This window comes from Hippopotamus amphibius, chromosome 8, assembly GCF_030028045.1.
Source record: "Hippopotamus amphibius kiboko isolate mHipAmp2 chromosome 8, mHipAmp2.hap2, whole genome shotgun sequence".
Classification (NCBI taxonomy): Eukaryota; Metazoa; Chordata; class Mammalia; order Artiodactyla; family Hippopotamidae; genus Hippopotamus; species Hippopotamus amphibius.
Window position 1 is genome coordinate 143,880,315 of NC_080193.1, and position 12,443 is coordinate 143,892,757.

Genomic DNA, 12,443 nt, shown 5'->3' on the forward strand with positions numbered 1-12,443 from the left:
ATATCACTTTTTCTTCTATTAATGTCACTTTTCTTTCTATTAATAATTAATTTCTATTATTCCTTGATGGAAATTTCTGAGATTTCAAATGTCCTCTATCTTTTCATCTTCTCTAGTAGCATTTATTATAAATTGGATTACCATCGAAAGAAGAATGTAAAGGTTAAAACCACCATTTCACCCATAATTCATCTTACACCAACAGGAGGAAAAAGGAGTATAGCATATGAGATTTTCAAAAGCTGTTACTGCAAGCACCTATTCTGTGATACTATTCTCTCCAATTCTAAAGATTAGATTCAGTTTGTTTTTGACTTTTTGAGGAGTGTGCCAAGATGCAATGACTCTCGCATTGGTCCAAACAGCCAATGTCAGAAAGAAATTTTATTGAAGATAGTCCAAATCAATGCTAGAAATTATCTATGACATTATCTAGGAATAATATTTATCATCTACCTTCCTAAAAGCCTTTGGAGTACGTATCAACAATCTGAAAGAAATGTTTTTTCCTGTAGAGATAACCCAAGCCTTTTTTTTTTAAGCCCCACCTCTCTCTGCTCTATTCATCCTAGGACATATCACCAGGGTATAAGCTACTTACTAAATGTGCCACACTGAACCTCATCACTGTTATCCTGGCAGTCATCAATTCCGTCACAGCGGTAGTGAATGGACACACATCTGCCGTTGTTACAGGGGAAGGAAAAGGTGCCACACTGCTCCAATGGTGGCTCACGGGACGGGTTTTCCACGCACGTCAGACGATCGGCAGTCAGACTCATTCCATAGGGGCAACCACACACTCGCTGCAGATTTGGCACTGGGAAGCAGAAGTGGCTGCAGTCGCCATTCGGATTGGCGGGTCGGTTGCAGGCGTTAGACCCTGAAAAGGCAACGCCCCAAGAGAAGTGAGTTCAGCACATTTCCTTTAGGTTGATCACAGGTTTGGTTTGTGAAGGGAAACAAATGGGAAAGAACATGTCAGACCCAGTATTAAAATCTCACTTCCTCTTGGAAATCAACCTGCCAAATAGCACAATTTAAATACAGAAAAGTGCTGAAATGTGTTTTTCTCAAACACACTTATAGTTAGCAGAGTTGAACACAAATTTTAAGTTTTATACTTTAAAACTATCTGAGTGACATAAAGATAAAACTACCAGGAGTTTGGGGCTTCCTAGGTGGTGCAGTGATTAAGAATCCACCTGCCAATGCAGGGGACACGGGTTTGATCCCTGCCCCAGGAAGATCCCACATGCCATGGAACAACTAACTCTGTGTGCCACAACTATTGAGCCTGAGCTTTAGAGCCCGTGAGCCACAACTATTGAGCTCATGTGCCACAACTACTGAAGCCCACGCGCCTAGAGCCCATGCTCCACAACAAGAGAAGCCACGGCAATGAGCCCACACACCACAACAAAGAGTAGCCCCCTGCTCACATCAACTAGAGAAAGCAGGCATGCAGCAATGAAGACCCAACACAGCCAATTAAAAAAAAAAAACTATCAGGAGTTATATTAAATAATGAGTACTTAAAATGGGGCTTCCCTGGTGGCGCAGTGGTTAAGAATCCACCTGCCAATGCAGGGGACACAGGTTTGATGTCTGGGCCAGGAAGATCCCACATGCCGTGGAGCAACTAAGCCAGTGCACCACAACTACTGAGCCTGCGCTCTAGAGCCCGTGAGCCACAACTACTGAGCCCACGTGCTGCAACTACTGAAGCCCATGAGCCTAGAGTCCATGCTCTAAAAGAGAAGCCACCTCAGTGAGAAGCCCGAGCACTGCAGCAAAGAGTAGCCCCCACTCATCACAACTAGAGAAAGCCGGCATGCAGCAACGAAGACCCACCACAGCCAAAAAAAAATAAAATCAATAAATAATAAAATAAATCTTTAAAAAAAATTACTTAAAGAGAAAAGGAGCCATCATATTAAATACATCCATATAAAAGAACCTGGCAACATCACTCACCAGTCTGGATTCTGGTATTATATACTTTCACATGCATTACGATACCGACGCCACTTCGGAGAACCACCAACTGTCCACCGTCCGATTTCCTGACTCGAACAATTCCACGCAGTCTCCAGTCAGTAAAATATATATAGTCTAAGAAGAAACACGATGATTGGTATTTTCACCACAGCTCACTTATAAATCACCCGGGAAAATGCAATACGTTTGTAATGCTTCTTCCATAAATATCTGTAATATGTTTCTGTAATCATTTCCCATGAGTCGTGACTCTCTAGAAACAACTCTTTAGAAGCCTATATATATATATATTTTAAAGAAAACATGTATTTATTGACTTTTGAGCTTCTAAAGCTTAGGACCATGAACAAAAGAATACTTCCTGATACAAATTTTTCCTGCACCAGTAGAGGTGAAAATTCTATGACCTGGAGAGAAGGGGAAGAGCTCTAGAGAACTGTAATATGAATAGTGAAACTGAGGGGTATTAAAAACAACAGAAGGGGTTGCTGTATGGAGCTCTGAGCAAGACCTTACATCTTAGAAGCCTACTTTTTTAATAATACTAGAGTTCAGGTTCAGGCAAGAATGTATGGAATACTGTGACAGCATTTAATAGCAATTGGGCTTAGACTTCCATGGGTCACAATTTTAAAAACCTCAGGATTCTTTTACAGAGCACTAGACGATGCCTCAAAAGACTGAATTCTTACCCTGGCTAAAGCACTAATCTGCCGAGTGATCTTAGGCAAATACTTTATTGTGTGGGGGCTCATTTTTCTAGTAAAATTGAGGAAATAGACTAAATCATCTCTAAGCTCTCTTCCAGGTCAAACATTTTATAACCTATGTTTTAGTGAGGACATTTTTTTAAATTTGACCCTCAAGTTTCATAACGAGCTGTTAAGAAGGAAAAGTACAGATCTAGTCCAAGAAGGAAATGTCAGTGTATGTTTAGAGATCAATAAAAATTACCCACAGACGTATTCCTACACCTGAAACACAGCAATATTCCATAAAGCTGGAAATAGGAGACAGAGGCGATACGAGATTCTAAACATCAAAAATTGAATCACGTTCCTTCTTACCTTAGATACTGAAACAGGGAAATAAACATATATATTTCAACAGTTTTTTAAAGAAAAAACTGAATCAAAGTGGACCTTCTCTTTAACCATAACTTAACTAAAAATTCCAACTAACCAGAAAATGACTAAGATGTCACAAATTTTATCATTAAACCAGTTTTCCTTATCTGTGGTCTAATTCATGACTAATCAGTCACTGGACTCACTAAATCTTGTCTAGACTGACCGGCAATCTCAGGCCCATCACCCAGGAAAGCATCTTACTATATTTAAAAAGACAACGTGTTCAATACACCCATAGGTCCTGTGTGGTGCGCAGTCAAGGAGATCTAGCCTTTCGTTAAAAAGATGCATAATTTCCATGGTGTCGTGGAATAAAAAAACTTCCGGTCAGGAGTTCACAAGGAAGGGCAGCATTGAAACATTATTATCATTGTTATTATTATTGGAAGGTTGTGCTACTCTCACAGGTAGGCACGTGTATGTTTCGCGTATGTTTCTCATACTGATGAAAACAAAGGTACTGAAACTTTATTCAATCCCCAAACACTCCAGCAAAGAGCAGAGAAAATTCAGCATTCTTATAATGTTCCTGTGTGACAACAAATAGGGCGTGTCTGACGCCATCAGTGGAAAGGGAAAGAATGCCCAGCCTGGGGGGTGCCCATTTATAACTGACTCATCAAACATCTCACAAGAGCATTTTTAAGGTATTTTTAAATACCATGCACCCCTCCACAGATAGATAGACAGCAGGGTGGAATACGTAATATATTTACTAGCTATTCACTCCACACTGCATGCGTGTGAGAAAGTCTTGGAATTACAGTCAGTGTCTAGTTTTGTTTTTTTTTTTTTTTTGGCGCATGGGCTTAGTCGCTCCATGGCATGTGGGATCTTCCTGGAGCAGGGATCGAACCCGTGTCCTCTGCATTGGCAGGCGGATTCTTAACCACTGCGCCACCTAGGAAGCCCAGTGTCTAGTTCTTTTAAACCACCGTGCTAACGATTCAGAGTAGGAAGTGTCAACCAGAGACACAACGGCATATGCGAAGGGCCTCTGGTGGATCACAAAACGGCCCCTCTCTAACTAGACTAATCATGGTTTGTCAAGCAGAACCAGGGAAGATTCTAGTTTCTCCTTACCCTCTTGGCCTGGCACAAGCTATACAATCACGCACAGAAACCCTGTTTGCAAGACTAAACAAACCACCTGTTTCATGGTGCCAAGCTAATTCTTATTCCCAGCCACTGAACCCACAAGAACATGCCTACACGCACAAGGGGGGAGATGGGAGAAGGAAAACAGATCCAAGGAGTGATCCCTGTTGCTGCAGTTTCCCAGAATTCCATACTCCCAGCAATCTTATTATTTGGAAATGTTGATGTAAAAAACTGTATTTTGTTATTCTTCATAAGCCATACGCTAACATTTCTGTACAACAAAGATGACGTCAGTTACCCAGCTGATGGGTGAGTGTAACAAAGGTTCTTGCAAACATCAGAGAACAAAGAAATGCTACACTAATTACTACAAACAGCTCTTGCTGTTTCATTCATAAAAATAAAGAAGCAATAACGGACTATTTCTTTGCGGGATATTTATATAACAGAGTTAAACTATATAACATGTGAAATCTATGAAGTACCATACCCATATAAGTTTTCGATATTATTATCTAAAATGTGTCAAACAAAAAATACTCTAAAAGTTAAATATTCAGTCACCAAACCAAAGGTTTTATTTATACATAAAAGCACCATTTCAATTAAAGAAGTGACCAGTTTTTGTGGAATTGTGAGATTGCCAAATGAGAATGCATTTTATACAACTTGCACAATGTAAATAAGACACACTTCTTTTGCTACAAAACATACCTTCAGTGACAGCAAGTCCAAATGGATGTGTTATCTGCTGTATACTGGCCAGGGCTTTTCTATCTAAACCATCAAAGGTACTGTGCTCAATTTTATCAAAAAAGGCATCTACCCAGTACAATCGTGAAGAACTAAAACAATAAAATACTTGGTTATTGGCTATCCAGAAACGAGCAAAGCACAATTTATACTAAGGGCATTCAAAAACAGCATGTTCAATTGACACATTTATTAAGCACAGTTTAACAGTCTTATGCTCCCCAGAAAGACAAAGCAACTTTCATGAAATGCTTTTCAATTGTCTTAGAAAACTTGAAATGTTGTTATCTTCAATTTAGAAATTTTAGTTTTCTCCTTATTAAATCCACAAGTTAGGAAAAATATTGGTAGTAACCCATGTTTAAAAGGTTAAACACGTTTCTTCCTTTTTTCTCTCCTATAAACTTCTTTTGCATTTGATGTCTGTAAGCTTATTAACCCTGTTCCCTTTTCCTTTATTCCTTGACAGATCAATTTCTTAAAATTTAAAGCTTATACCCCAAAAATCCTCCCATGGTGCACATAGGCAGATACACATTGGTTGATACCAAAGATTTCCTCTCCTTAACACGCTCCCTGTAAAAATTACACATGACCTGTACTTCATCAAATCCCTGTTCTACTTCTAGCGGGGTCTGGGTCTTGCCCTATTCTGCTTCCTCTAGCAATTTCCTCAGAACATTCTTTAATGCATATGTTTTCATCCCAGCAGAAGCTGGCCAACTACATATATGTCTTCCATAGTAAGTGGGAACTCAGCAATTTGGGATTATCCCTACTCACCTCCAATCAATGGCCAACCCATTGGGCCACCCAAGGGTAGTGTTTACTATAGGCAAAAGGTTAGACCCATCACTCCACGCTCTCAGAATTTTAGCAGGACGGTGCCAATCAGTGACGAATATATACCTAGAAAAGGAGGTAATAAATCAAAGATGTTAACATTGGGACAAACTACATGACTTAGAGAGATTTAGCACAAACACAGAGACTTGCTGTAAACTAACTTCATTTTCTGTGTGCTATTGGGTTTATATAGAAAAATATATAGAGAATACGAATGGCATTAAAATGGGCATCCAGAGCTGAGAACCACTGTGCTAGACTTAAGGACCTAAAACTATTGTCACCAAGTACATTCTTGAAAAAGACACAGTTCAGGTTACATCTTTAAATACTTCACATTTTTGAAATAAACTATGAGCAAGAAAATAGGTTTTAATCTCTGGCTTTCTTTCTGGATTAAAGATCCAGGATCCACTAGATCACTCTTTAGTCATCTTCCACAAAGAATTAAATTTGCAGGGCTTCCCTGGTGGCGCAGTGGTTGGGAATCCGCCTGCCAATGCAGGGGACACGGGTTCGATCCCTGCTTCTGGAAGATCCCACATGCCGCGGAGCAACTAAGCCCGTTCGCCACAACTATTGAGCCTGCGCTTTAGAGCCCGTGAGCCACAACTATTGGGCCCATGTGCTGCAACTACTGAAGCCCACGCACCTGGAGCCCATGCTCTGCAGCAGGAGAGGCCACAGCAATGAGGAGCCCATGCACCACAATGAAGAGTAGCCCCCACTCACCGCAACTGAGGAGAGCCCGCGCACAGCAAAAAAAGACCCAACACAGCCAATAAAATAAATAAATAAATAAATAAATAAATTTATTTTTTAAAAAAAGAATTAAATTTGCAGGAAAGCATTTCATCCCTGATGCAAAAGGCATCCAAATCAACGTAACTCCTAAACAATCTTACCCAAGACGTCTTTTTTTATTTCGAGGAATGGCAAAAAGATGTGTGGGGGAAGAAAAACTTTTCTCTTTCATGAGCCTTAAGAACAAAAACTAGTCTTTCCCAAAAGGTAACTTTCTGAATGTGACTTCTTATTGTTTTAAATGAAGGATTCATTAGGAAAGGAATTTAATGCCTTTTCAAAACCCAACTCCAAAGATTTAGTTTAAGATAAATTCACTAGAGAATGAACCATTTAACTCTCTATTGGGTAATAGAATTTCTTATCAATAACATAGTCAGTTTTAAAATACGTTAGACACATAGGCTTTGCAGTCAGCAGGTCTGGAATTTGAACACTAACTATTGCTTAATAGCTGTGGGTCCTTGGGCAAGTTACTTTATCTCTCTGAGCCTCAGACTCCTTATCTCCAAAATGGGTTTTGTATATACCTCACTCACAAACCAACTTTTGGATGAGATGAGATTACGTACTATGTAAAGTGTTTGCTAGGTACCTCAATCAGGTTTTAGTGAATTACCAGTCATCTTTTTTTTTATTACTCTATTAAAACACAACTACTTAGCTCAGATTTTATGTTAGCTATCAAACATATTTAAACAAGAAAGGTAAGAAGTAAAAGGCATGATGTGAAATGCTCTGTCTTTTCTTGTCTGACTCTACCAATAATGCAATGGTTAAACATGAAATTTTGTCTGTGGTCTGAAAGACTTTTTATTCTGAAAACTACTGAATGATTAAGCAAGTTTTGGTAAGATTTATATCCATACATTAAAGCAGGGAAAGAATGTGAGCCTTTCCTGATAATTCTGCTGCACATTGATTCCTTCTGCACTGAATCTGTGTCTCACTGTTTGGTCCTCTGCAACTGTGAAAAAACCACACTTCAGTGAAGACTGGGAAAACCAAAATTTAGGAGAACGTTTTTGGAAGGAGATAAAGTGATCATTTCAGCATATGCTAAAAGGATACAATCTAAGGTGATTTCAGTTTACATGGTTCAATCTTGTATTTCCTGAATTTGCCAAATACCTATGGCATCACTTTGCAATGACTGTATAAGACATAAGTTTCAAGCTCTTAGGAAAACATGAACACACGTACCCAGCAATAGGATGAACTACAATTGATCGTGGGTTATTTAAATTCTGGACTATTGTGCGTCTTGATTTATCAGCTAGCCTTATGACACTGACAGTTCTATAAGAAGCATCCGTCCAATAGAGATTCTTTGAAATCCAGTCAAAACTCAGACTTTCAACACTTGGCACCCTGTTAGCTGTGATAACTTCTCTTCCTGTAAATTACAAGATGGACACGGTTTAAAGTAAGCATATTTTATATGACATACATTTCCTGACCACTGCATATTTAAACTTTGTGTGAGAACTAGAGAATATTTCAGTAACGTGGAATTCTTTTAAAAAATAAAGCAACTGTAAGCTGCAAAGCAACACATGAGATAAACCTAGAATCTACCCATCCCCAAAAGTTTGGATCTCAAAGAATAGATATGATTCTGATAAACAGAACCAGGAGCGGTATGGCCTGGATTCACTCCCTTGTTCAACCTTCCAGAAAAAATTTCTCAGTACGGAACATCTAAAGAAAAGATACCTGGAGTTCACATACTCACAACCACCACCCACAGACAGCACTGATAAGCTGACACTGCCAGGTACGACTGGGGGTATCTGTGAGGTATTCCCGCCCAACCTTCTCATCAGCAGTCTTTCATAGCCACAAAGTTGCCAAGTTTGCAAAAGACCAGCAACCGGAAAGGAAATCAGAACTGGGTACAAGGAGAAAAAGACCACTTTCTTCTTTGTGAATTTTTTATGCCTTTCCCCCTCCTTTTTCTTTTTTTTACTAAAGAAAATGTGAATCATAGGAAACTCTGCTTAATATTACATAACAACCTAAATGGGAAAGTGTATAACTGAATCACCTTGCTGTACACCTGAAACTACCGCAACAAAATATGCTTTAAGAAAAAAAATATGCATCAGAGTAAACAATCACATCTCTTTCTTCTGAAGGAAGAAAAACAATCCTAGTGCTTTTATATTCGTTTATTCAGCAAATTGTAAGAAGAAAGTCCTCTGTGTGCTGCACACCACACTAGACATTGGGGAAACATGATGTTGCTAACAGCATTAATAATAATAGCTTATACTGAGCACTTACTATGAGCCTGGAACTGGCTCAAGTACTTTACATGAATTCATCCATCCTTACAACAGCTGTACAGCAGGGATTATTATTACCCTCCCTATTTTGCAGATGAGGAAACTGAGTCATAGAAAAGTGAAGCATCTTGAAAGAAATGTGGACACTTCAAGGTATCTATAATGAAGTGGGAGAGGTAGGGAGAGGCAATTGGGCCAAGAGGGAAAGAAATAGAAGAGTAACGGGTGCCGTGATGGAGGTATGAGCAGGATGGTATGGAAACTACGGCAACGTGCGTGCGTGGAGAGGTTTCCCAAAGGAGGTGGTGAATGGGGGGGCTGTAGGAAAGCAAAGATGTGGACATGGGAGGGAAAGAGACTGAGGATTCCACATGTTCTGAAATGTGGCTGGAAGTTAATGAGTTAATGATAACGGCTAAAACAAAGGGAAAAGTTTGGGTAACTACCAGATTTTCGGGGTGGGGGAGGTGGAGGGGGAGATGTGAGGGAGAGGTGAGAAGTGGTGCTCTTCCCCTGAGGCAGGAGGTCTGGAGAAGTAATATAAGGGTAAACATTTAAACACATTGGTTTTGAGGTGGTCTGTGGGATATCCCGGTGAGATGTCCAAAAGGCAGTTGACGTTATGGGTCTGAACCCCAGAAAGAGAGCTTGGATGGAGACTTCCATCACCTCCTGCAAGAAGCCTTCTCTGACCTTTCCCCTCATTCTCCAGGTGAGGAGGAAAAACATTCAGGGAATGGCCTGTCATAAGTCTCCCCACACTGATTTATAATTACTACAATAGATGGTAACAAAAGACATGGAAAGTGCAAAATTACACAGAAGAAAATGCACAGTAAGAAAAGAGGACCAACGTTGAACATTAGAGATCACAGTTGTGTACAGGACAGGCAAAGAAGAAAAGATGCATAAGGAACACTAGAAAGCATGGTCAAGAAATAGAAGGAAAGCCATGAGTGTGTTGTCAAGGGAGAAAAAAGCATTTGAAGAAGACGACTAAGGTACCATAGATAAGGACATAGTTTATAACAAAGAGACTGGAGGTGACCGGGATAAGAGGGGTTTCAAGTGACATAGTACAAAGAGGTGAGCAACGTGGAAGTAGGGCCAGGAAGATGTAGACCAAAGTTTTAAGGTGCTTGTTCATGAACCTGAGGAGAGAAGGCTGCAACTAGAGAGGAACATGGAGTGGAGGGTGGGTTGAGGGTGTTTTAGGATGGGAGAGACTTGAGCATATCTGATGGGGCAACGTCAGTAGAACAAGAGAAGCTGGAAGACAGAAGGGATCACTGACGGAGCACGTTCCCTGAGGGCTTCATTCAGCCCAAATCAAATTTCAGTTTGATTTCTGCTAGTTCAGTTTTTGCATATAAACTCAGACACTCAGAAAAACAGAGCAGTGTACAACAACACCTCCCTCACTGGAGTACAAGGAGTTTAACCACTAACTATAAGAAAAGTTTAAAAGGCAATTTGCCCAGCATGTGGACCTGAAATTGATTTAAAACAAAACAAAACAAAAACCCAGGATGAGAAATGCAGTGGCCAAAGCAGAAGGAAGCTGACCTGTGGAGGCGCCTACAGGAGACTTAGCCTGCGTGTAGCTCAGCAGCCCTGATGCTAATCCTCAGAAAAGACGCCCTCTGGTTCAAAGTAACAGACTGACCACTCTGTTTACCTCCTCCTCCTTCCAAACTCCTTTTAATAATGACAGCAAAAGAACAGTAGATGAACGATTTCCGCAGTGTGGAAGAGAAAGAGACTGGAGAAGTGGGCTCGCTAAGTGAAGGGAGAGCTGCGCGAGCAGCGGGGAGCGCCCACACCCGCACGCGCAGGAGCCGCAGCGTATCTCCACGCAGAGGCGCCAGCTCCGAGAAAGGCCGGGGCGGATGCTCAGGGACCTGCTTAAACGCTGGTGTGGGAGCAACCGGACCCAGAGGTCCTCCCAGACCCTGAGCATCGAGGCACTCCCCTCTGTCTACCTCCTGTAACAGACCAGCGATGTTCTTCTCGGGGGCCGCGCAAGCAGAGAGGCTGTGGGCTGAGGACACACTGCACAACAGAGGCCTGGGACTGGCACCGAACTGAGCACAGGCGGGTTATACGGCAGTGGGTCAAACATTATCCGCACGGCGGCTGTAGAATTTACAGTTTTCATATACCCGAGTGCAAATAATTTTTGACTCACCCTCGTATATGTGAAACCTGAACTGAACAGGCCTCAGCTCCCTGTCCCCTGTACGGCTCCCAGAACACAGATACTAGCTTCCCCATCTTGCTCCTCACCCCAACAGGGAGAATGGGAGCATCGACTGAGGAGAAGTTGACTATTTCCAGAAGGGGTTTTCGGATACTGACATTTGGAAGCTCCCCAACAAAAAGGCTGCCTATCACCAGCTGACGAGGCCCGTTCACACCTACAGCCTTTATAGCTACAGCCTTCTACAGTCAGCCTTTCATAGCTTCCCTCAAAGAGCAAACAAGGCGCAAAGAAATGTGAAGGCAGCTCCCTTCATGGAAAAGAAAGTTGAAAATAAACCAAAAGGAACCCAAAGAAGATGGAAAGAGGAAAATTAATTTTTAATGTAATTAATATCCTCATGGAATAAGAAAAGATCGAATTTATGAAGCAAGAACAGACTCCAGGGACTTCCCTGGTGGTGCAGTGGTTAAGACTGTGCTCCCAATGCAGGGGGCCCGGGTTTGATCCCTGGTCAGGGAACTAGATCCCACATGCTGCAACTAAGACCCCGTGCAGCTAAATAAATAAATAAATAAACAAAAAAATTTTTTAAAAAAAGGACAGGCTTTATTTTAAAAAAGGAATAATCAGAGAGCAAGAAGGAGCACTTCAACACTGAAAAGATTATAAGAGAAATTAAGGATTCGATAGAAAGGCTAAAACTAAAATGCCAAAAAATCTCACAGAAAGTAGAAGTAAATGATAGAGATGAAAACTAGGAAAGAAAAGATAAGAAAAAACTAGATGATTAATCTAACATTCTCGAATAGAAAAAGCAGAGACAAGAAAATTCCCAGAATAGGAGAGAAATCTCAAAAGGAAAGGGATAGCAAAAAGATTCTAAAAGTTTCCAGAAAGGAACAAAAAACAACCTCCTCCAAAAAAGGTCAAATACACTGATATGCTGCTCCAGACGGCATAGGACTCTAACACCGGCTACTAGAAGAGAGTGCAGCAACATCTTCAAATTTCTGAGCTAAAATTACTTTCACCCTACCCCCAGTCAAATGATCAAGTTGGAGGGCAAAGTAAAAACACTTTCAGACTCAAATTATACCTCCCTACTCATTCTTCTTAAGAAGCTACTATATAATGTGTTTCAGCAAAATAAGGAAATAAGTCTGGAAAGAGAAACACATGTCTTGCCAGACACAGGAAAACCAGCACAGGAAAGCGGCAGAGGGAAGCCGGAAGACAAGAGATCTGCTGAACAGCAGAGAGGAAAAAATTATAGATCATTTGTTGGCGCACTTGGGGAAAATATAATAGTTATACAGA

At 40.8% G+C, this 12,443-nt stretch overlaps 1 protein-coding gene across 1 annotated transcript in view; it reads right to left on the reverse strand.

Annotated features, from left to right (window-relative positions):
• LRP2 (LDL receptor related protein 2) overlaps positions 1-12,443 on the reverse strand; it is a 148,796-nt gene that overhangs the window by 93,140 nt on the left and 43,213 nt on the right. The window contains exons 17-21 of the mRNA XM_057746520.1: positions 7,839-8,031; positions 5,769-5,894; positions 4,947-5,077; positions 1,978-2,115; positions 602-883 (exon numbers count right to left, since the gene is read on the reverse strand). Coding sequence (XP_057602503.1) covers positions 602-883; positions 1,978-2,115; positions 4,947-5,077; positions 5,769-5,894; positions 7,839-8,031 — 870 coding nt within the window. The remainder of the gene's footprint in view (positions 1-601; positions 884-1,977; positions 2,116-4,946; positions 5,078-5,768; positions 5,895-7,838; positions 8,032-12,443) is intronic.